At 32.9% G+C, this 25,936-nt stretch overlaps 1 protein-coding gene across 3 annotated transcripts in view; it reads right to left on the bottom strand.

The window, feature by feature from the left end:
* Positions 1-25,936, bottom strand: part of LOC145297770 (uncharacterized) — a 576,130-nt gene that overhangs the window by 323,612 nt on the left and 226,582 nt on the right. For all 3 annotated transcript variants that reach the window (XM_080144014.1, XM_080144016.1, XM_080144015.1), the window contains exons 12-16: positions 21,861-22,020; positions 14,740-14,967; positions 10,459-10,632; positions 6,114-6,296; positions 2,234-2,416 (exon numbers count right to left, since the gene is read on the bottom strand). In XM_080144014.1, coding sequence (XP_080000140.1) covers positions 2,234-2,416; positions 6,114-6,296; positions 10,459-10,632; positions 14,740-14,967; positions 21,861-22,020 — 928 coding nt within the window. The remainder of the gene's footprint in view (positions 1-2,233; positions 2,417-6,113; positions 6,297-10,458; positions 10,633-14,739; positions 14,968-21,860; positions 22,021-25,936) is intronic.

Below are 25,936 nucleotides of genomic sequence, written 5' to 3'. Positions count from 1 at the left end.
GGCAGACACCTTATGCATATGCAAATGGTCATGAATGATAGTTTACACAGGCCCTGTACTAATCTTGACATCTTGGGCTATTTGGTGAATAGTAATGCGCCAATCTTCCAAAATAGCAGCCTCAACTTGACGGACAGATGCCTCATGAATGACAGAAGGAGGCGACCAGGTCTGGGAGCTGTTTCCACAGACTTCCAGCCATGTTTGAATTCACGATGCCAGCGTTTACAAGGGCATATGGTGGGACATTATCACCATAAGTTCCTTTCATTTCATCAAAAGTCTCCTGTGGTGTGCGTCCTTTCAAATACAAAAACCGGATCACTGCTCGACATTCAACAGGTTCCATTTCACACCTGACTCAGTTCAAACATCTGTAAAACAGAAACTACAAATAGTTCAGAGCTATAATTTGCTACATAACCCCTAGAGATATAAATAATTGCACATGCAAAATTTCAGCTAGATCAGACAACTGGAGTGTGTCAGGGGCATTATTTATTGCATGCCCCTCTTATAATAAAAAAAAGAAGAATATATCCATGGAATCCGAATAAAGTATCACAAGTCTTTGGGATTTTAAAAGTAAGCAAAAATAATTTGTGGGTTACTTGAGAAATTCATGAATGCCCAAAATTGTTAAGGGAGTGATATTAGTAAGAACGTCCTCAAAGTTTACTCTTGCATGAGGAAGGGGGGTTGGAACAGTGCAGGACCTATTAGGTTAGTCACTCTTTTTTGAACCCTGTCTAAAAGTGAGAGACTAGTAGCAGATGCACCAGCTCAAATGTGGCAACAATACTCCATAGATGGGCGAATGGTGGCCTTGTAGAGGTACTAGATACTTTCAGACATAAGTAACTTTCTAGCACGGTAGAGAGAGCCCACCTTCCTTGCAGCAGCCATGGCAATGCCTTCAATGTATCTGTTCCAACTCATGTTCCCCGTGAACGTTAAGTTGTTAAGATGTTAAGTCTTCCCTGGAATTTTTTTTTACATATTAAAGTTTTATGTGTTTTCTCACCATTCTTTCTATAGGGAACACACACACATTGACATTTCTATATATAGCAAAAAGTCTATATTCCAAATTTCAAGACGCTGTTCATGTTACCGTTTATTTCTTTCAGCATGTTCAAATGTTCAATCGTTGACAGCGCCTTTTTCATAGCACAGAATCATCCATGTAATTATCATGTCATTTTTTTTTTATTCCACCCTTCACTCATCAGAAAATCAGAACTCAACAATTAAAAAATAGAATAAAGAACATGGGCATGATTACAAAATCCGAAAAATTATGACCTTCACCTTCACCGAGGTGAACGATTTATATGACCTTCACCGAGGTGCGCGACTTGACACACAAAAAACAGCCTCTTAATCACCTGCTAACGCACGCGTCACTGTAACGTCCAATGACAACAACAACAACCTTCTCACTCGACCTGCCTTTTATACCACTATCTCAATCCCTTCTCTTGCACATGCGCCTGTAGATTCCTGACAACCTCAAGACTTCCGCTTATAAAAACCCAAGTTTTGTTGTCGCGCATACCTATACAAGGCACAAACACGTGGGCGTTTGTTGTGTTGGTAAGTACTACAAAATTGGAAGAGTAGTTGCAATTGTGTTTTCTTTTAGTTACGCTATCTTTGAATTTTAATGTAGAGTCACTAACGCGAAATCTGTGTATTAGCTTACATATATATTAGTGATGAGACGATTTCAATATTTTTCCCGATTCCAATACGATTACTGATTCCATGCTTAATTATCGATTCCGATACAATTATCGATTCCGATTCTGATTCTTTATAAATCTCTAATTATTTACTATAAGATTTTTATTTTCCCCGATTTTCATAAAAACACGTTAAATATGCAGATATTTTGCTAAACGTCAAAATACACTTGCGAAGGATGATCTATCGATTTTAGCTTTATTGGTAATTTAAAATCAATAAATATTTATTATTTTATCATTACTACCAGCAATGGAAGGTTTTACTTTAATAAAAAATAAAATTAAAAAACACAATTAAAAGAATCGTTTTGGCATCAGAAAATAGGCATCAATTTTTCCGATTTCAATACTGATTCCGATACCCCCAAATCTTCCAATTTTTCCAATTCCCAATTCCAATTAATTGTCCCAACGCTAATATATATATATATATATATATATATATATATATATATATATATATATATATATTGTTAAATACTTACCCTCACATTGTGGCAGTATACCAAAGCTTTGATCGCCCAAACAAGTGATTGTGCTGGTACCATTCAAGGAATAACCATTTTCACAAGACACATTTTTGCTGGTTCCAAAATCAACATCACCAGTAGGTGCAAATTTGGCGTTGGGAATTTTTTCCTCAAGACAAACAGCCGAGCATTTGAGAACTAGTAAGGAGAAGAAAAAGAATGAAAAAAAAAGGCAAATTATTCACTTCGAAAAAGAAAAACAAAATTGTAATATTTCTTTTATTAGCCGTCGTATCTAACATTGTACTGGTCTAGAATATGTTAAGCATTGTTAAGTAAGACTAAACGAACAAAAAGGGACGTTAAAGATAAGTATATTTATCTCCCTTTGTGATGGCGAACTCTCCAGCATGTTTTCGAGGCGACAAGACTGGTAGATTGCCCAAAATGGCCGCTAAGAACACATGGATATATCCACATGGGATCTTATTCTCACTGCTAATGATCCTGTTGTCATGATCCAAAATCAGTAGAGAGCATGAGTTACACAGTGGCGCATCGCTGATCTCGCTCATTGAACATTGTGTCACTTTCAAACATGATAGAAGGTTCCTGTCGTTCTTTGGATTGGTACATTGGTATACAACTGGCCAACTAGTAGATGGTTTGCAAAAAAAAAAAAAATTACGGTTTTCATCAAACAGAAATGGAATCATGTCATCTTTTCTAGGGTTACAATTTTATCGTTCCACTCCGTATGTGTTTGTGCCTTCTAGACTTAACTGTTTTTTTTTTGTTGTTGTTGGTTGCGGACTGTATTTTTGTGCTTCCTTAACTTTGATTAGGTATTAGTGCGCAAGTTTTGTGTATCCGATTTATATTCAGTTCAGTTCAATCTTTTCTCTTTATCCTTTCAAAGCTTTTGGGTTTTTGTTTTTGATTTTCGGTCGATATTCATGTAATTTGTTCTTTGTGTATGTATCCCATTCCTCTTGCCACTTGTTTTCCAGGTATTCATGAATTTTTCTTTTCAGGGCTGTATGTGGGATGTTTATTTTTTTATTTTTTTGATTTGTGGCTTCTCTAGTTAGTTTACCTGTTTTTTTTATTATTATTTATAATAATTTATAATGATACCAACTTTGCTTGGTATCCAGGTTATTACAATTATTTTACTCTTTTCGGTTATTTCATAGTATTCTTGGTCCTGGATATGACCTTAAACTATATCCAATGGTGAGGTCCCAGCTTGCGGGTTTTGGGGAGCATGAAGCCACCCCTTAATTGTCATTGCTCCCAGATCCACTCTGATCCGGAGTGGTAGTACCTGCTAATGCCCCAACTATGAGTTAAATAGGAACTGACTTGAAAAAGAAAACAAATATATTCTATTAAAAAATTGCTCTTTAAAATCACTGGATTCGGCATTAAATAACCTGAAAAGGGTTAATATGCCGTAAAACAAAAACAACAAACCAATGAATCAATCATAATATTCTTGTGTTATTTCTGTGGTGAAGGGGTACCCATTAGTTCAGTGGCGTAGCTAGAGTAAACGTCACCCGGGGCGATCTGCTCCAATGTCACCCCACTAACATTGTGTCACCCCTACTTTGCTCTCACCCGGACCGCCCCCTAAGATATGACATTTACAAAATACTTAATTATTTTTCTAATTATTTTTGCGCAGTTAAAAGAAAATGAATTGGATGTCATCAAATGATTGCAAATGATTAAAAACTACAAAAACATACAGGGTTTAGAGTTTTCAATAAACACCGGCAAAATATTCTTTAGTTACTAATTTAAAAAAAAAAAATGTAAAATATTTCAGAAAAGATTAACAACTTAAAAATTTTACTTAATATATATGATATTCAGACTATTTTCACGCCTTAGCCTGGCTGAAACATTTTGTTGGAGTAACATTGTGCCACCCCTCTTTTGCTGTCACCTGGGGCGGACCGCGCCTCCCCCGCCCCCTCTATCTACGTCACTGCATGAGTCAACTCTTGCAACCCCAAAATGTCATAATGTAACAAGATCACCAGAGCAGATTGAAGAAGTGGAATAATGAATAGGAAATTAGGAATTAGGTAAACGCCGGGCAGCGCCAGGTGAAAGCATTTATTTAGTTATCTATCTGTCTGTCTATCTATCTATCTATCTATCTATCTATCTAATTGTCTATCAGTATATCGGAGTAAACAAAAGATTGAATCGTGGGAAACAATGAGTTGAGCGAGCATGCAGGTGCAGAAAGAGTCAAGGGTCATGCTGTGATATGTATCAAACTTGGTTGACCGATCAGTTTGCACCGGAAGTATCCGAATGGGGATCCGACATGATGTGTCAAGAGTTTCAGTTTGAATAAGCCAAGTTAAGTTTAGTGAGTTGGTTTTGAGACACCGGGAAAGCAAGATGGATTAAACAGGCCTCCTCAAAAGGGGGCGACGGTCTCCAAATGGATGTAGAGAAACGCCACAAGTCTGAGATCGTCGATTTCATATTATGCTGCGGAAGACAAGATGCTTGGGAGTGAAATAAATCAATATATAAAAACATACATCGTCTTGTGTCTGTCTTGCATGCGGCTTATTATAGCCGTATCCTGCTCCCCAAGACGTTGGCGAATCCCCCAGGCATCGGCCAAGAGGCAGAAGGCCATGCAGTCACAAGTATGTCGTTATAAATGTTCTGTAAATTATATGTAATGCACACATTCACCCACAAACGCTAGACGATGCCGTTAAAACATTCAGGACACGAGGAGAATAGTGCATAAAACATGCAGTTAAAAAAATGCACAGTATAACTTTATGATCTATATCGGAATGCGATAAAAGTTAGGAACAGTGTGTGAATTCCAAATGCGACTATGTTTAACAGAGCACATATGAGCACGTATGAAAATAGCAGCAGCAGCTTAAGGATGGATAGCAATCGATTGTATTAACAGCAGGAGCATCATTTGAACACATATGCAAATTGGCAAGTGTGCTCGCGCTTGTGTCTGAAAAAAATAAAAAAAAGGACACCATGTTGTCAGAGAAAAAAATCGACACTGAAGGAGATGGATATGTAAAATAAAGGTGAGAATGGGCTGGCTGTGGCAAGCGTGTGGTTGGAAGAAAGAGAAACGCGACCAGGTTAGATGGACATGTAGTAAGAGAGACTTTTAAAGCGGTATTGAGACGAGAGAGTAACGTTAATGCTTTTGTTAAAAAAAAAGTGCCGTCCCGGATATTTATTTATTTATTTATTTTCCTTTGCTTGTAACGCCACATAACGTTGCATATGGTTGTTTTAATAACTTCAAGGTTGTTCCAAATGCGACGATATCTAAGAGAGCGCTAACGTAAAAACAAGTGTATTTATGTTTTAAAAGAACGCATATGAGCACGAATGAAAATATCATCAGCAGTCGAAGGATGGATAGCAATCGATTGTATTAGCAGCAGGAGCAGCGTTTGAACGCGTATGCAAATTGGCAAGTGTACTCGAGCTTGCGTCTGAAGAAAAAATAAGAAAGGACACCATGTGGTCGGAGAAAAAAAAATCGATGGAAGGCGAAAATGGGCTGGCGGTGGCGAGCGTTTGGTCGGAAGAAAGAGAAACGCATCCGGTTAGATGGACATTTAGTAACGGGAGACTTTTTTAAGTGATGTCGAGACGGGTGATTAACGTTGATAAATGCTTCTTTAAAAAAAAAAAAAAAGAAACAAACAAAATACTGGTCCGAATATTTATTTATTTATTTTGTTTGTTTGTAACGCCATGTAACGCCATGTAACGCCATGTAACGCCATGTAACGTTATATATGCTTGTTTAGACGTGTTTTTGTTCCGTTCAACCTGGGAACACACACAAGAAAGAGAGAAGAATATGACTTACTTTGGCAGCGTGGAGGTGGATGCGACCATTTTCCTGATTTATCACATTGGGAAATAGGTGCGCCATCAATTTCATAACCGGAATCGCAGGTGTATAAAGCGATTGAACCGACAGAAGTACCGGTGCCCTCAGTGATATTCACCAGACCGTTTGTTATATTCGATGGGCTCGAACAACCAGTGGCTGAAAGTAAAAAAAACAAAAACATGTTCGTACATTATCATCTTTAACACACATTTAGAAGTGATGTTAGTTCGAGCTTTTCTGATCGGACAATGTATAGCATCAATTAAATTTTTTTAAATATATATGCTCTTTCACAAGTAATTAAAAGTTAATATATAAGAAATAAAAAAGGCAAAGGGAATGAGGCGTTTATCTGATACAAGCAAGGGAAAACGTCAAGCTAAGATAAATACCAGTATTTATATATTGATATATTAATCCTTTATATAAAGACTAAACAACCAAACAAAGTATGTAAATTTTGAAAATAGTAATAACATTCTGAAGTGCCTTGGTACGTGACCATTCAATATGTATAGATGTATACACATATATAGTTGCTTTACATTATGACTTTACATTGCTATATACACACATATATATATATATATATGTATATAGTAAGTTATAAAATGAATATTCAGTGTAGCTTAATCGCCATATACATTTTATAACTTAGTAACTAGCTCTACCTACGTATTGAGCACTTTTGAAGTAAATACTTAAAGTTTACGCATAAATCTATACTTTCGTATATTAATTTTATGTGAGTAAATTAAATAGTTTATATATATATATATATATATATATATATATATATATATATATATATTATAAATAACACTTTTAAAATCATTGTACATTTATTTTAGCCACGTTCCCAACACGTTAAAACCCGTGTATATATATATATATATATATATATATATATATATATATATATATATATATATATATATATATATACTCGCGTTTCAGCCCGGCGTTGCCCGGGTGTTTGGAGGTGTATGTTGAGCAAAAAAAAAAAGCGGGCAATATTTTAAACTTTGACTCCTATTATAACCCATTAACATTTATTCTTTTGGTCTCCAATCAAGTTATTAAGTTAGATCCATGTCCAAGGAATCTATATCTAAAATTTCAAAATTGTCGGAGGAGTTTGGTAGAGTTCTCAAAGGTCAAATCGTTGAACTTTAACCCCTTAATCGCCAAATTTCTGGCCGAAAATCGATCACAAAGATTTTCCCAAATCTCAGTATCCTGTAGATCAAATTTCGAGTCTGTAGACCGAAAATTGACAGAGTTATTGCGTAGGGAAATGTACACAGACACACTCGCAGACACATACAGACACGTTCACTTTTATAGATATATAGATATGTACACGACACGCTTCACTAGTTCAAGAAATTTAAATATAATTTTAACTGAAGCATATAAAAGCATCCAGATTTTAAACAAACAATAATCAAAACTGCCCGAAATCGACTATCGACAACTCAGTCGAAAGTACTTGCAAAGAACAACCAAAAGAAAAAAAAATGGACGAAGACGACTATGGAACTTTCTTACACAGATTCAACCGAGAAACAAGAAAGACAATTAGAAAAATTGAAAAACTACAAAGAAAGCTTAATAAACAAGAACACTCCGTGCTATTTAACAATACTTGTATATATATATATATATATATATATATATATATATATATATATATATATATATATATATATATATATATAATATGAACAAAGAGTGAAATATAATTGAAAAGACATATTTTTCCGATAAATATTATATATATATATATATATATATATATATATATTTTTTCCGATAAATATTATATATATATATATATATATATATATATATATATATAATATTTATCGGAAAAATATGTCTTTTCAATTATATTTCACCCTTTATTCATACCAATATTTTTATTTATAAAGCTCGATGTATGTTAAATTTAACTACAGAGCACACACAAAACAGCTATATTCCAAATTCCAAGATATTATTCATCTTATTATTTATTTATTTCAACATGTCAAAAAGCCCACTTTTTTTCAGAGCACTTTATCAACGTTCGATTTAATAATCTATTGATTCAAACTCGAATTTAATATCATAACACACAATTCAAATATTCTTCGGATATTTTTTTTTATTTTTTTTCGGATTTATGTGATCATGGCCGATTCTTTTTATTTTCATTAAAAAAAAAAGATTTCCTGATGAATTTGCGCGGAAAATATTCAAAATTATATAATAATTATATGATTGTTTCTGCACTACGAAACAGGTGCTGTTAAAATAAGTGGATATTATTATTATTACTATTATTATTATTATTATTATTATTATTATTATTATTATTATTATTATTATTAAGAAGTGTTGCAACAAAGTTTACCCTTCGGTATCCAAAATGAAAGATTTATGCAGGCATCCGTCTGAATTGATAAAAACAAATCACTGAAGATTTTCTGAATTTATTCCAAATGGCCCTTTTCTGGAGCGACCTCGACTTAATATAAGGCCAGATTTTAGTTGAGCTTAAGTTTATTGGTCGACGTTTCTTTGCCGCCCTTCTGTTGGGCCTTGAACCTGCTGCAATGTCTCAACTTACGCATACAGTCATAACTAGGGCTAGGACAACAGCATATTCTTTTCATTGTTTTGACTCTCGAGTGTGTATCCGTTGATATCTTATATACTTTTATATAGAGTGATATGGTTCTCTGTTGATTAACTGTGTCTGACTCTGAGCATATATACTAGAGAGTTAAAACAATGATAAGAATATTCTGTTGTCATAGCCCTAGTCATAACATATGCACACAAACATTAACGAACACACAGATACATATTAAACTCTTTCATTATCGCCTGCCAATGTGTATAAACTTACTCATTGAAATATTCCCAACCTTTCTCATCGAACTTTCTTTCTAATATGAAAACAAATTAACATTGGCTCATGCATCAATCCGAATTTATTCGAAATGACTCTTCTGGAATCACTTCGATCCTTTAAAAACCAGATTTTTCTTCACTTAACGAGTTGAGTCAGAGTCCTCAGACTGGCGACAGGCAGTTCCTTCATTAGGCCTCGAGCCTGCTGCAATCCTTCAACTCACTCAAGCATTAGCAAACACACATACACATAACTCATTGACTCATTTATGTCTGCTAATCTGCATAAACTTACTAATTGATATATTCTCAGCCTTTCTCACTGAACTTTCTTTCTAATATGAAAACAAATCAACATTGACTCTTATTACTTAACTTTTAATGAAATGTAATTTGTATAATTGAGCGGAGAAGTTTTAATTATGATGTTCAGACCCGTGTAATGAATGGCCCTTAAACTTTCGACTTTTACTTCTTCGATATCTCAGCTAAAGATTCCCCCTTGGTTTAATATTGACGAACATTCAATGTCTTTCTATTGCTGCAAACTTCCATTTTAAACGTATCTAAAATGTCTCTTTTGTGAATTGATGTTTTTGAACACATTATTTTATTTTAATTTATCTTTTAAAAGTAACTCTTCAAAACTCGTGACTCCCTAAAAAGGGATCCTCCAAATAGATCATGAAAAAAAGAAGGATGGAGACTACACAACCAATGAAAAATATACAATATTGTATTTTTTATTGCATGTTCATCCCAAACAAGATACCGTGCCATTTGGATGTAGGGAGCTGTTATCCAGGACGTAATTTGCAGGGATACTTTGTCGGGAGTTGAGCAGCAAGATGTCTGTTTACATTACATTTGCATTTATGCATGTCAATACAGTCAGGAAAACAAGGGCCCAGAAGGAAATTACAAAGCCTACCAGTCCTAGGGAAAAACCTATCAGAGTAGAAAGCTTTCTGTTATATAGGGATTACTACTGTGAAGGGGTGGGATCTTGCTGCTCGTCGGATTTGGAATATTTACATCGAGGGGGCACAAGGGCTTGTAGTTCATCGGGGTATATATTATTAAAATATTTGTAAAACAGCCAGAGAGATGCAACATTTCATCGGTGGGACAGAAGTTGAAACCTAGCTGGCAGAGCGGGGCCTGTTAAGTTGGTTACTCTTTTGAATCCTGTCTGAGAGTGATATATTAGTAGTAGATGCTCTGTCCCAAATGTGGCAACGATACCCCATATATGGTGGCCTTGTATTTTCTTTTTATTAAACATTAAAAACGATTTTGGATAACAATTTAAAGTTGAGCATGCTTATCTTGAATTTTTAATTTTCTTTTGTCGTTTGAGAGTTCATATATCCTTGTGGGTTACACGCGAAAAAGAAAGAGCGAATGGAAGACTCACCCGTGCAAATAGGAACTGCTTCCCACTTTCCGTTTTCTTGACATTTTGCACTAGCCTTGCCTTTTATTGTGTAACCGTCCGAACATTTGTAGAAGGCTATATCTCCCACACGAGCACCTGTGGCGTTTAAGACGTGGCCATTCTGAATTGATTGAACAGGTCCACAATATTTTTCTGTAAAAAGAAAAAATAGAAGAAATAAGGAATACCATTCGGAAGTAAATAAACACTTCTTTTGAAGAAGGAATAATTTTAAAAGCAAATAAAAAAAAAATGAAATGAAAAAACAAAATCAAGAAAAATGAACAAAAAATAAAATAGATAGAAAGAAAATTCCAAAGTTCTGATTTGATAGACACAAATATCAAAAGATCTAATTTGAGGAAGACAAAAGTCGAGAGAAGAAAATTTGGGGAACTCAAAAGTCAAGAAGACGAATTTGAGAGGCGAAAAGTCAACAGGACCAATTTGGGAGGCACAAAAATCAAGAGGACCAATTTGAGAATCTGTAAGAAACGGAGAGATGTTTTTTTTTTTTTTATTGGCAATTTGTTGGTTACCATAGTAACCAAATCTGTTACGCTACCTCAAATAGGCTGGGAATGACGGAGATGATGCCGTAACAAGATATAAAAAAAAAAAATGTCGCTAATAATTCACTGCTGTCTCGATCCATCACTCAGCTGTACTGTCGCTAATAATTCACATGTAACAAGTAAAGCTTGGAAAAATCATGGATTTAATAAAAAAAATGCGAGCATGGAAAGTAATATGGATAAGATTTACACATGGAAAAGTAAAACGATTAAAAACTGGAGTGTTAAAATAATATGGTTAGGCTTAAACATGGAAAAGTAAAGGACTAGTTGTTAAAACTGGAAAAGAAAAAGACAAGATATTCCAGTAAAACATATAATAAATTTATAACTTAAAATATTGCAGCATTAAGAATCGATTATATGTTAAATTGAATTTTTAAAAAAATCTTAATGCTGTAATATTTTAAGTTATAAATTTATTATATTTTTACCAGATTATATTGTCCTTTTCTTTTCCAGTTTTAATAACTAGTCCTTTACTTTTCCATGTTTAAATCTTAACCATATTTTTCATGCTCGCATTTTTCAAAGTAATATATATATATATATATATATATATATATATATATATATATGTGTGTGTGTGTGTGTGTGTGTGTGTGTGCGTGTATGTGCATATGCACATGCAGATGTATATGCACATATATGTGTGTATTTGCAGGTGTATGTGTATGTATGCTTATGTGGATCTGTGCATGTGGAATGATATCCATCCTTGGAAAGCTTGAGTTAGTCCAGTGATTTGCTGACTAATCGTCTTTCAGAAAGAATTAGTGTGGCGTGAGTTAATTGGTTGATCAAAACGTAAACTGTACTCATACTCGACCACACTCTCAAGATAACTAGCAGCACAGAGCATTTTGTTTTTCAGCAGTTCTGTTAAATAGTAATTCTGAAACTCGTAGCAAGAGCCGGCGTATCAGCTAAAAACAGCAAAGATAAACCCTGGCATTTAAAAAAAAACATTAAAAAAAAAACATCTAAAAAGACTGAATACGTCTGAAAAGGAAAAAAAAACACTAAAAAAATGTTTTTTAATGTTTTTTTAAAAATTTTCTTAAAAAACAGTAAAAATATGCATTTAAAAAATACATTTAAAAAAAGACATTTAAAAAAACATTTTAAAAAACATAAAAAACATTAAAAAAAACATTTTAAAAAACATAAAAAAACATTTTAAAAAACATTAAAAAAATTCAAAAACATTTAAAAAATACATTTAAAAAATACATTAGAAAAAGACATTTAAAAAAACATTTTAAAAAACATTAAAAAAACATTTTAAAAAACATTAAAAAAACATTTTAAAAAACATAAAAAAACATTTTAAAAAACATTTTAAAAAAACATTTAAAAAACATAAAAAACATTTTAAAAAACATTAAAAAACATTTTTAAAAAAAGACATTTAAAAAACATTTAAAAAAAACATTGAAAAAAAAACATTTAAAAGACTGAATACGTCTGTAAAACCAGAAAAAAAAAAGAAAGAAAAAAAGAAAACAAGATTTACGTGTAGAAAAAAATGAGAGAAAAGAAACCCTGGGAAATTAAATTTGTTGAATCAAATCTCTGTTCCCTTCTCTTTTCTTTATTGAATATTTGTTTCTATTGTTCATTATTTCATACCCTTATCAATGATGGGTCAACATATAATTGTCTGGGGATGAAGGAATGCCATTCTTTTGTCTTCATCGTTCTAATAGTGAGTGTGGCTTCTGTTTGTTTTGCTTTATTTTTCTACCATCTATGGCAGCACACCAAAGTTCGTAAACGACCAAGTTCTCTTTGATTCTCTCTCCTCTGATCTTGAGCGCGGGTTACAATGGATAAGAGGTGGCTGGTTACTTTTAATGCATCTAAAACCAAGCTTCTATCTTTGCATCATCAACGTTCCGATCCCCATCTGGTATCAATTGAAATGAATGGCTCTCATCTTGGGGAGGCTCCATGTTTTGACAAGCTTCTGGGTTTGACCTTTACACCTGATCTAAAATTGAATCAAATCAATAAAATAAAATCAAATCCGTTGCCAAGTTCGCTGGAAAATGATGGGATCCTTCTATCGATCCAGTAAATATCTACCTGCTGATGCAATTCTCTACCTATGTAAGAACCAAGTACGTCCAAGGATGAAGTATTGCTGTCACATCTGGGCAGGAGCTGCTAGGAAGACATTATCCTGCCTTGACAGAGTTCAGAATAGACTTTGTAGCCTAGTGGTGGATGCCCTTTTCTCTTCCCTGCAACCTCTTTCTCACAGAAGAGGCGTTGTGAGCCTGTCTGTTTTATCGTTATTTTCATGGCAAGTGCTCGTCTGAGCTCCAATCTATGGTCCCCTCCTCGCAAAACATTCATGAGAAACACTCGCTTGGCTGTAACCAATATCAATAATTTTCCCCACTCTTTATCTGTGCCTAAACCTAAACGTAGATTCCATGAACAAAGCTTCTTTCTAAAAACTGCACACCTGTGGAACTCTCTTCCGTTTATCTGCTTTCCAACTTCAAGTCCAATGTAAACAAGTTCTTGATGAGCCGTTTCCCCTTAATTAATCCAATTTATCAAATTTACACTTTTAACAATTACTATGATATTGTCCTTTTGACCAATGTACACGCTTTAACCATTATTCTCGAGTGGTCTCTGGGCCTTGATAAGGGGTGATACCTTTGTAAAAAAAAACAAAAAACAACCTCTCATTGAGTTTATGACACATTCAGAGTTCCTATTTATTAGATTAAATTTGCCCGGTTACGTGTGGCGTTTTTTAACTTAACGACGTGGATTTCGATCAAGGAACTGTTCTTTTTGTAACCATATGACTAAATATGTTTATAACAAGGACTATGACAACAGCATATTCTTTTCATTGTTTTAACTCTCAAGTGTGTATCCGTTGATATCTTATATGCTTTTATATAGAGTGGTGTGGTTCTCGGTTGATTAACTATGTCTAACTGTGTTGGATATATACTCGAGAGTCCAAAACAATGATAAGAATATGCTGTGGTCACAGCTCTTATTATAACCTTTCTTGTAACCGATCGTGTCCTTGCGGTTTTTCACGTTATATTTTTCATGCAATGTAATATATATATATATATATATATATATATATATATATAAGAGCAAATAGTTAATAAACATGTTAAAAAACATTTTGAAAAAGAATTAAAAACATATTTAATCTGAAAAGGAAACACATAATAAGTGGATAGTCCTTAATCCGCGGCGTTTCGAAGAAATACTTTCCTTCTCATCAGAGGATAGGAATTAGCATTTTGCTAATTCCTACCCTCTGATGAGAAGGAAAGTATTTCTTTGAAACTCTGCGGATTAAGGACTATCCACTTATCAAGTGTTTCCTTTTCAGATTAAATATGTTTTTAACTCTTTTTCAAAGTGTTTTTTAACATGTTTTATTAACTGTTTGCTCTTATTATAAGCTCTATCTCCTATTTTGTTTTATCGAGCTTTTACATCTGGTTGAGATTAATTTATAAATATTAATTCTTTAATATTTATGATATACTTTAGTTTTACCATCTTGGATCATTTTGGTAAATTTAATTGTAATTTTTATTTTATATATATGTGTGTGTGTGTGTGTGTGTGTGTGTGTGTGTGTGTGTGTGTGTGTGTGTGTGTGTGCCCATTTTCGTAATGCTTTGATACTTACTCGAACACTGCGGAATCGTCTGCACATTCCATTTTCCGTCTTTAAGGCAGATCATTTCTATTGGAGTTTGGCTCTCAAACGCTTCCTCTGTGCTGCTGTTTGTGGCGAATTCTTCGTAATAAAAGCCGTATCCAGCTTTGCACGAAACATTGAACTTCGACTTATAATGCCATTTGCTATTGGATGGCGTTATCTCGGTGTTGGCGTTGAAACCTGGATCAGGACAATCTGGGGGGAAAAACGGAAAGCATAAGTCCACGTATGAAAAAAAAAAAAATGATAAAAATCAGATGTTTATAATGATGATAATCCGGCCACATGTGAGTAGAGTGGGCACTACTAACCCACCTTTGTTGGGCCTACAGAAAAGCGTGGCCATTCCACTTTACTTTATTAATTCATAAAAATAAAACTGGAAAGAAAGAAAATCCGGGTCGGCGATTTCTTTTTTTTTTTTTTCTTTACAAAACGTTTTTATCACAGTTACTTTCCGTACCACTTAAAAACCTCTCGCTGCGAACTATCCATTTAAGCCTGGCACACGTTTCTTTTTGCTTCTCCTCAAGCATGTGGTGCAGTTTTTCTCCTTTTTCTTCTCGTGCACACTTCCTAATTTACATTTTTTTTGGCTACTGCTACTAATCTCTTCGCAAGCCAGCAATCCTTCGCTGCTGCTGATATTTTCCCACGTGCTCATATGCACTATGCTACAGTATCATCTTTGTTTCAATTGTCTGTACTTAAAATATTGTAAAAATGAACAAATGTCTAAAGTTCATTTTAACTATAACAACATAGTTTAAAGAAACCTCAACTGTTATAAAAATAAAATTCCCACAATGCACAGCGACTGTTACAAAAGTTGAACTTAACATTTGCTTATATTTTATGAGAATGCTGATTTTCAAATTGAATATTAAAAATCTCAAACCTAAAATCATATTGGTCTTGCCTACATGGTCCACAGAAAAGAGGGGTTTCAGAAGTTATCTGTGTAGTTTTGTTATTTCAATTTTATATTTCCTTACTTAAATATCTATCCCAGGGTGGGCCAAAATAAGGGTCCTATTTTTAAAAATTCATAAATTCATGTAAGTTTTAAGAAGTGTTTTGGGGCCAAAATTTGTTTTGTTTATTTCAAAAAAATCTCGGAAGGGTCAGTCTACACACACATAAAGTTTGGTGAGTTTAACTTTTATTTTGTGGAAGTTATTAAAATTTAAAGATAGGAACCTTATTTTGGCCCACCCTATATTAATACGATAGCGTGTATGTTATTTTCTGTGTCACGCTTACATCCGGGTCGTTTAATTGTTATGTACTTCTATTTCTTGTAATAAATAATTTTACCAATAATTCTTTATAAGTTTTGGTCTCGGTTTCGATGATAGCTGATGGCACTTAAGTCATTTATTTTTTTAATAAAGAATTTTTCAAAGAATTCCTCATAAGTGTTGGTTTCGATTTTAGCTAATGGCACTCCAATAATCTATTTTTTTTTTTAAATAATTTCATCAAGAATTCTTCATAAGTCTTGGTTACATGGTGATTGCAACATCTTGTCAGACGAGTGCCACTCCCTCAGACACAAGCCCCAAAATGACTTCCATCGCCACAGGACCGTTTTAATAGACAAATGCGTGAGGGAGTATTTATACACAGATGATGCTACAGAGTCTTAGCTTTGTACGACAGCTAAGTCTCTCTCTCTCGGTTCAAAATGTTGAGATTCAGCAACAAGCAAGAGCAAGATAGTCAGCAACAAGTTAAACTGAAGACCAGCTTAATACGGGTACTAGTCTCCCGCTTTATGGTTTTTTAAATTAGAGATTTGCTTCTCCTAGAAAGGTTGCCTTCACCACGGCTTACGGGAGCCTTCTCCACCCCAATGCACACATACATACACACAAACACACATGGTGCTAGTTGGCCGTTGACCCCAAAAAAGGGTTCATTCGCCCTTGGTTACATATACATATACATACATACATATATTCATAAGTTTGGGATTCGGTTTCGATTCAAGCTGATGAACCCAAGTTATATAGATATATTTTTTTATTTTTGCAATCGCAACTTCATAATATATAAAAATCGATAGAACGTTAACTTTATAATAATATATACGAAACCTGCAAGAATTAAAATATCATATTTAAGCGTATTTTATGACCTGGCTACGCCGGGCGTCCCTGCTAGATTAGAAAAATAATTTTGCAATTTTAACAAAATAGGTACAATAATATCAGAGCATCCCCATTTACGCTGAACATCTACAAAATGCCAACATCAATATATTGCATATGAATCAGTCCCCTGTGGAATTTCCACAGGTCCTGCTAGTATATATAAAGTAGTAGCGTTCATGTGTGTATATATGTCTGTGTGTACAACTCTCCTACAACCCACACCACTGGACCAATCATGACCTGGCATCATGATGATCCCCTACCTGGAGATGGAGCACACCATTTTCGAAGGTAAAGGTCAAAGTTCAAGGTCATAGCATATGTATATATACTCTCCTACATACCACTGGAACAATCACAACCAAATCTGACATGATGGTCTTTAACCTACGGATGGTACACACCATTTTTGAAGGTCATGGTCAAAGGTAAAGGTCGGTACTTTGCTGTATGGTCGGGCACCCGCAGAGCAGATACCCGAGTGTACAGCAAAGTCCCGTGTGAAGTGTGGGTATCTTTGCTAGTAATAAGTATAAGTTCCTTTGGTGCTTCTGCATCGTTGAGTAGTTATGAAATACTTCCATCTTTAATTTTTAAAGGTGACACATCAGGGGAGATAATTTAAACAATTTAAATGTGTATGGAGGGGGGAAAGGGACAGATAAATCTATATATCTATAAAAGTGAAAGTGTCTGTGTATGTGTGTGTGTGTCTGTGTACATTTCCCTACGCAATAACTCTGTCAATTTTAAGCATACAGACTCAAAATTTGATATACAGGGTACTGAGATTTGGGAATATCTATGTGATTGGTTTTCGGGCAGAAATTTTGCGATTAAGGGGTCAAAGTTCACCGATTTGACCTTTGAGAACTCTACCAAACTCCTCCTACAATTTTTGGTCTAAACATTTGAAATTTTAGATATAGGTTCCTTGGACATGGATCTAACTTAATAACTTCATTTGAGCCCAAAACAATAAATTTTAAGGGGTCATAATAGGGGTCAAAGTTAAAAAAAATTAACCTTTTTTTTTTTTTGCTCAGCACACACCTCAAAACACCCGGGCAACGCCGGGCTGAAATGCTAGTACATAATCAAATAAACTTTGTACAAATCTGATTTCTCCAAATATGGACGTAAAATATATGAACTTAGAAGAGCTGGGGTTTTTTGTTGTTTTTTTTTAAGGGAAAGTCAATTTATGTTTGCAAGTACACACAGATTTATTTTAAGTGTCGAGACCTAAGAATTATTGTTTGTATTTATCACCTCTTTTAACCCCCTCCCCCCAAAAAATGTTCGCATTATATGTCTTTTTATGAACTCTTAAATTTAAGACAGGAATATTTCAAAAGTGCATAACGAGGCAGAAGAACCGTTTCCGTTAATAGTGACTAAAAAGCGTCATTGCAAATATCTGTTAACCCTTTCAGGATCGAACTTATTTGAAGAAAAAAATGCTCAAAAATAACCAAAATCTAAATACAGTGAGTCAAGTACGATAATTATTAGGCCAGCTTGACACGATCTTTAAAAAGTGTTTTCAAACCTACTTATTTTTAACATAAGTATTATGTGCACCATTCACGCATGTGCATTCGTGAAACAGTTAATAAAGAGATAGATATCCGACGACCCCCCCCCCGCACCGATTTTTCAATTTTTACCCCTTAGCAGGGTTTTCCCCTCGGTGAAAACCGATTAAAAAATTTTCCACATGTCTGAATACCCTATATACAAAAATTCAAGTCTGTAGATAAAAATCTGCTAAGAAGTGTCCTCACACACATTCTCATACACACACACACACACACACACACATTCTCATGCACACACACACATTCTCATGCACACACACACAAACTAAAAGTTAAAATAAAATATTATACAGTAAATTCATAAAATAAATGTATAAATTCATTAAGACACAATAAAGATAACAAAAATAAAATTAATTAAAATATAACCAAAAAGTATATAAAAAAAGGGAGTTTTATTAGGCCCCTGAAAAGTAGATTTAATCTTAAAAACAGGTGTCGTAAGGATCTAAAAATAAATATATAAAAAAAAAAAATTAATAAAAAAAATGAACAAGCTTCCAAATAGAGGCTGACATTGATGTCATAAGTAGTATTAAAGGAAGATCAGCCCTGACTCAAATTCAGTGGTGTGTGTGTGTGTGTGTGTGTGTGTGCATTTTTTCTGTATGTCCACTTCTCAGTCGGGTCACTCCTTCTTAAAACTTTTTATATACCCCCTAGATAATAATATCTACCAGTTATAACCAGGAGTCACATCTATTTTTAATTTGCCCGACTTTTACATACTATTATTTAGATTTTTTTTTTTTTTACCACCGCGTCTTCGTTACGTTTTTCAGTATAAATAAAGCGAATGCAGCGTCAAATTTAGTTTGACAAAGTCAAACACCACACGACTTAACTTTGTCGCATCTGTCAATGTCACTTTATAAACGTTAAATTAAGACGATTTTCACTTTCTCTTCTCTCGTGGCCGATATGGTTAGGTGACATGTTTTTTTTCCCCTTTCGTTTCCATCTTCGCGTCATGGTTTTGGGTTCGAGCCTTCCTTCTACTAAAACTGTTTTTAAATTTTACACCTCCAACACTCAGCCAACGTTTTTTTTAAAACAGGGTTGTTTTGATCTAACCCCCCTCCTAACACACACACACTTCAAAACATCCGGGCAACGCCGGGTACTCCCGCTAGTCTATAATAAAAATCTCACCTGTCAGTTTAAATGTATTTATGAATGTATGCATATATTTATGTATGTATGTATATATGTATATATGTATGCATGTATGTATGTATATATGTATATATGTATGTATGCCTAAAACTTTCGACAGAAACAATGGATTTTCACGAGATCGGCATCGTTTTGAGGCGTGACCCTTCGGGCGACAAATATCGAAAAATTGGACAAAAACATTAATTCCTTCACAATCAACTGCGCACTTTCCTACAGGGAGATGTCGCTTTTTTTTCGCCGATATTTTCGAAAGGGATCCCCTTTTTTCGATGGACTAGTCTTAATTTAAACCTTCATTACTTCCGGTTTGACGATGGATGCAACAGCAAAGACGTCACGTTTTTGTTCACATTCTTTTCCTCCTTCGGGGTACGGGTTCAAGCCATTCTGCCGACTACCATTTTTTTTTTTTTGCTCAACACACACCTCAAAACAACTGGGCAACGCTGGGCAACGCTGGGCAACGCTAGCCTCCCAGGCTAGTTAACTATAAATGCCACCCGCCCCTACTTAATTCAAATTGTCTGAAGTATTGCTCTTCCAGCTTTCTCGTATACTTTACCTCACTCCAGCTCCCTCCCCATCTCATTTTTATCCCTTCGTTTTTTTTTTCTTTTTCCTTCTCACTCTAACTAGCTACACGAACCCTCCTTCCATCCAACTTCTAAAACTTTTCTAACACTCTTTCTTTCACGCCTTTTAATCTCTATACATCGTTCCCACCGCCAACTTTTTTGTTAAAATCCCCCTCTCCTTTTCTTAACTGAAGATACTTCCTATAATAAGATTTTTAAACCATGCTATACGTTAGACATGGCAAAATATTTTCTCTAAAATTAAAAAAAAGCTTAATTATTCAGATTTTTTTCTTGCCTGATGAGATCAATAACGATGGAAACATTCTGCTGCACATCGTAGAAAATAAAAAAATTATATATATATATATATATATATATACATATATATATATATATATATATATATATATTTATGTATATAATCTTCAGAATGCGAGAGAATATATAATTATTTGCACAGCCAGATAACGTCGCAGCTCACAAGAGCCAAGAAACCCAACAAACCGGAAGTTAAAGACTCGAGTTTAGCCCTCATTTAGGCTCATCCGAACTCGAGATTTAAAACCCGAGCCTCTTGCATGCTAGGCGAGCACTCTAACAACTAAGAAATCACGCCACACACACCATAACGCCTATTAATTTAAGTATTTACGATGTCGCATATATATATATTATTAGATATTATATATATATATATTAATAGATATTATAGATTATATATATATATATTAATAGATATTATATATTATAGATTATATATATATATATTAATAGATATTATATATTATAGATTATATATATATATATTAATAGATATTATATATTATAGATTATATATATATATATTAATAGATATTATATATTATAGATTATATATATATTAATAGATATTATATATTATAGATTATATATATATATATTAATAGATATTATATATTATAGATTATATATATATATATTAATAGATATTATATATTATAGATTATATATATATATATATTAATAGATATTATATATTATAGATTATATATATATATATATTAATAGATATTATATATTATAGATTATATATATATATATTAATAGATATTATATATTATAGATTATATATATATATTAATAGTTATTATAGATTATAGATTATATATATATATATATATATATTAATAGTTATTATAGATTATAGATTATATATATATTAATAGTTATTATAGATTATAGATTATATATATATATATATATATTAATAGTTATTATAGATTATATATATATATATATATTAATAATTACTATAGATTATATATATATATATATATATATATATATATATATATATAATCGCCCGATCATCGAAGACAAGATTCAAACAAGCACGCACGAACGGTTCACAGAGTTTTATAATTACATAGATAGTAATACATCTGTGCGTGACATCTGGTAATAGAGTTTTATGGCTTACATGGAGATGAATAACAAAAAATCTAGTTCCGATGTAAATTTGAAGAGGAAGATTGCATACATATCTGATCTTTAAACTAACACACATGACTAGAGGTAAAATGCACGAGACTTACCCACAGAAAAATCAGCCTTGAATCCTTTATTGCTACCCACGGCATTGCTATTAAACGTGACCTTGACCGTGCCATTGTGGATTTTTAGGATTGTTGGAGCGGATGCAGAAGCGGTACTGTTGAAAATTAAGACACTTTTCGAATTGGCAATGTTGTAAACCTGTTTCAATGTAAAAATGAGAGAAAATTAGTTTTCAATAAATTCTTTCTTTTAAATTTGACGTGGAATTATTATATAAAAAATTAGTTTTTCATTTGAAATTATATGAGAAACTTGCCAAATTATGAACATGATATTGAGTAATTAGTAAAGACATTTATAATATAAATCTCGCCTGTATGTATGTATGTATGTATGCATGTATGTATGTATGTATATATGTATGTATGCTTAAAACTTTTGACAGAGGCGATGGATTTTCACAAGATTGGTATCATTTTGAAGCTCGACCCTTCGGACGACAAATATCGAAAAAAAAATGGCCAAAAATATTAATTCCTTCACCCTTAATGGATAGTTTTCTACAGGGAGGAGTGTTTTTTTCGCTGACATTTTTGCAAATCAAGTCGCATAAAAGACGTTATTTCGACCGCCCGTGATGTCATAACCACGTAGGCACATCGGTACGACCGTTTTTTTTTTTTTTTTTTTTTTTTTCCACCTCTTTTTTCTCTGGCGCGTTACGGGTTCGAACCTGCTTACTACTTCCTTTTTTGTTGTGTTCGCAATTTTGCTTTAAAAAAATTTTTTTTTTTATCTCAACTAACACCCTTACACCCACCTCCACTTTCTTTTCTGCCTTCGCGTCACGGATTCGAGCTTGCCTACCTACTACAACTTTTTTTTTCTCAACGCACATTTCCAAACACCCGGGCTACGCCAGGCACCCAGGCTAGTTGGTTTATTTAAGTTGAAGTTTAAAGGCGGTAACAATGCAGTTTGATAGAACACACGCACACATCTGGGAACATGAACCACCACCAATAACATCAAATGGAAAAGTGACCGTGTTCTATGACAAAGACATACAGGCGGGGAGATACAGAAAAGACAAGGCCATCAAGCCAGATATTGTAATATGGAACAAGCCTGAAAGAACTGCGCTCATTATCGATGTTACAGTCCCAAATGATTTTGGCCTTAACAGAGCTGAACGGGAAAAAATAACAAAATATCAGGACCTAAAAAATGATCTAAAAACGACATGGTCTCTGAAAGAAATAAACATTATACCGGTTGTGATAGGAGCAACTGAGTTAATAAAAAAGAACCTTCAGAAATACTTAGAAGCGATCCCTGGAAGACCAAGCTGTAACGAAATACAAATATCAGCCATAAAGGGAACAGCATCTATTCTTAAAAGAGCCCTCGGATATAAATTTAAATCATAACAGAATCAAGTGTTAGCTCCAGGAGGGAGCCCCTTGATCTCTTAATACTTACTGAAGTAAAATAAATAAAAAAAGGGCATATATATATATATATATATATATATATATATATATATATATATATATATATATATATATATATATATGAAGAATAAAACATGTATAAATACATTTGAAGCCAAAGCTGCAACACGAATTTTTTTTTTATATATAAAATAAACAGATGTTTATTTTTAAAGAAATATATTTGCTTGGCTTCAAATGTATTTATACATGTTTTATTTTTCAAATTTCACTCAACACTTTTAACGGATATACACAAAAATAACCACCCATATTTTCAAAATGCGCGACCACGCGTCACCTATCCGGCTTCACAAAACCCCCGCAGTTAACAACATCACGTGGACTTTTCATCGAACTATCTCCCACTACATCATGTCGTGGAAGAAGAGAAGAAAAAAAAAAACGATTGATAAAGGAGTCTTACTCCGAAATATATTTCTTTAAAAATAAACATCTGTTTATTTTATAAAAAAAAAAAAAAAATTGTGTTGCAGTTTTGGCTTCAAATGTATTTATACATGTTTTATTCTTCAAATTTCACTCAGCACTTCTAACGGATATACACAAAAATAACCACCCAGATATATATATATATATATATATATATATATATATATATATATATATATATATATATATATATATATATATATATATATATGCTAACAGGGAGACGAGACGTTGCCCGGGATTGAATGATGATCAACGAATGTTTCACACTCCCATATTTTTATTGTCATTGAAATCGATGAAATCGCCCATTTTTCAATCAAATCGATTGATTGCCTGATCTAGTTTAGAAATCCATCGTAGTGTACCGGCAAGAATCTTCACAGTCCTTCCAGCGGTGACTTATTCCACAATACACTGTCGTCTACATTGCACTGTAGAGAACCTTCCGTTGATATTATAAAATTATTTTTATATATAATGGCTTGCATTAAGTTTAAAATGCAAAAGTCAAGCATCATGCTTTCAATTGTGCTCTTATCGGAGACATTCATATCGAACGCGTCCATGTCGTATCAAAGAACCTACTATTGATTTTACATGCTGAGCCTTTGTGCTTGTGCGGTGATAATGGCTTCAATTTAAGTTGAAAATCGAGAGGTCACGTATCGTGGTGCAATTATGCTTTAAACAGATTCATTTCGAACGCACCCCTGCCATTTCAAATAATACTGTTGATTATACATATCGGGCCTTTCGGTTTGTGTGGTAATCAAACTTCTCAAATGCACTTATGACGTTAGGCTGTATAAGGTGTTATCTTTGGTCAAAATCACCTGTTCTTTCTTTCATCGGATTATTTCGATTATCGATTATTGATATCCACAGAAGGCATTATGATACAACACCTATGTAAGAACACTTCCAGGCAAATAAAGTATCTTCGTATGAACGAACTCTCACACACAGACACACACTCACAAACACACTGCATCACAAATATACTCCAAATATGTATACATGTGTGCATGTAACTAATTGAATTGAAAAATTTCTACCGTAAAAATTTGACAAATAATGAACATAATACTGAATATGTTGTCAGTACTACATATAATATATAGTGTATAATATATATTATATATATAAATATATGATATATTGTATATATGATATATATATAATATGTAATATATATAGATTTATATAATATATAATATATATAATATGTGATATATATAGATTTATATAATATATAATCTATATAATATGTAATATATATATAGATTTATATAATATATAATATATATAATATGTAATATATATATATAGATTTATATAATATATAATATATATAATATGTAATATATATAGATTTATATAATATATAATATATATAATATGTAATATATATAATATGCAATATATATAAGATAATATATCAAATTTTAGTAATTCAATAAATTTAAAAATTTATGACGTGAAATGGTAAAATTTCAAATCAAAAAGATATTTATTATTCTATGTAAGACAAAGAATACATTTGAAATATTATAACTCCTTATCCTATCGGATTTCGATGTCTACCATCTCTTCAGAGGAGAAAATATTAGCAAATAGTTATAATGGTTTACACCTTATTTGCTAAAGCCAGTGAGACATCGAAAATCACAATACAAAGTTTTTTAAGCATTTAAATATCATAGAGTAAGGGAAGTTAATGAAAACGATATAGAATTCCACATCCGAATTGCATGGTGAAATCCGAAGTGAATGACTTTGGTAGCATTTTGAGTAATCCACATCACAAGGTAACAGTCCGAAGTAGGCATATTTTCCTGGATTTTTCTTTGTTTATATAATGAGTCCAGTAAAGAGATTATTATACAGGTCCGGTTGATCTGTTTATTAATAAACATATGATTTTATATTTTTAATATTTTATATAAAATTAAAATATGACCTTCAAATTACATTCCAAAATAACTTCAAATTGTGAATAAAATACAATAAAACCGTTTTCTGTAGCCAGGCAAAGCAAATGAAGTGAGGAAAAATTGAAAAATGAAAAATGAAAAATTGAAAAATGAAAAATGAAATATGAAAAATTAAAAATGAAAATTGAAAAATGAAAAATGAAATATGAAAAATGAAAAATGAAAAATGAA

Source organism: Euprymna scolopes, chromosome 18 (genome assembly GCF_053919585.1).
Source record: "Euprymna scolopes isolate OS-2025 chromosome 18, ASM5391958v1, whole genome shotgun sequence".
Lineage (NCBI taxonomy): Eukaryota > Metazoa > Mollusca > Cephalopoda > Sepiida > Sepiolidae > Euprymna > Euprymna scolopes.
The sequence above is the reverse complement of the archived record's forward strand: the minus strand, read 5'-3'. Positions and strand labels throughout refer to the sequence as shown.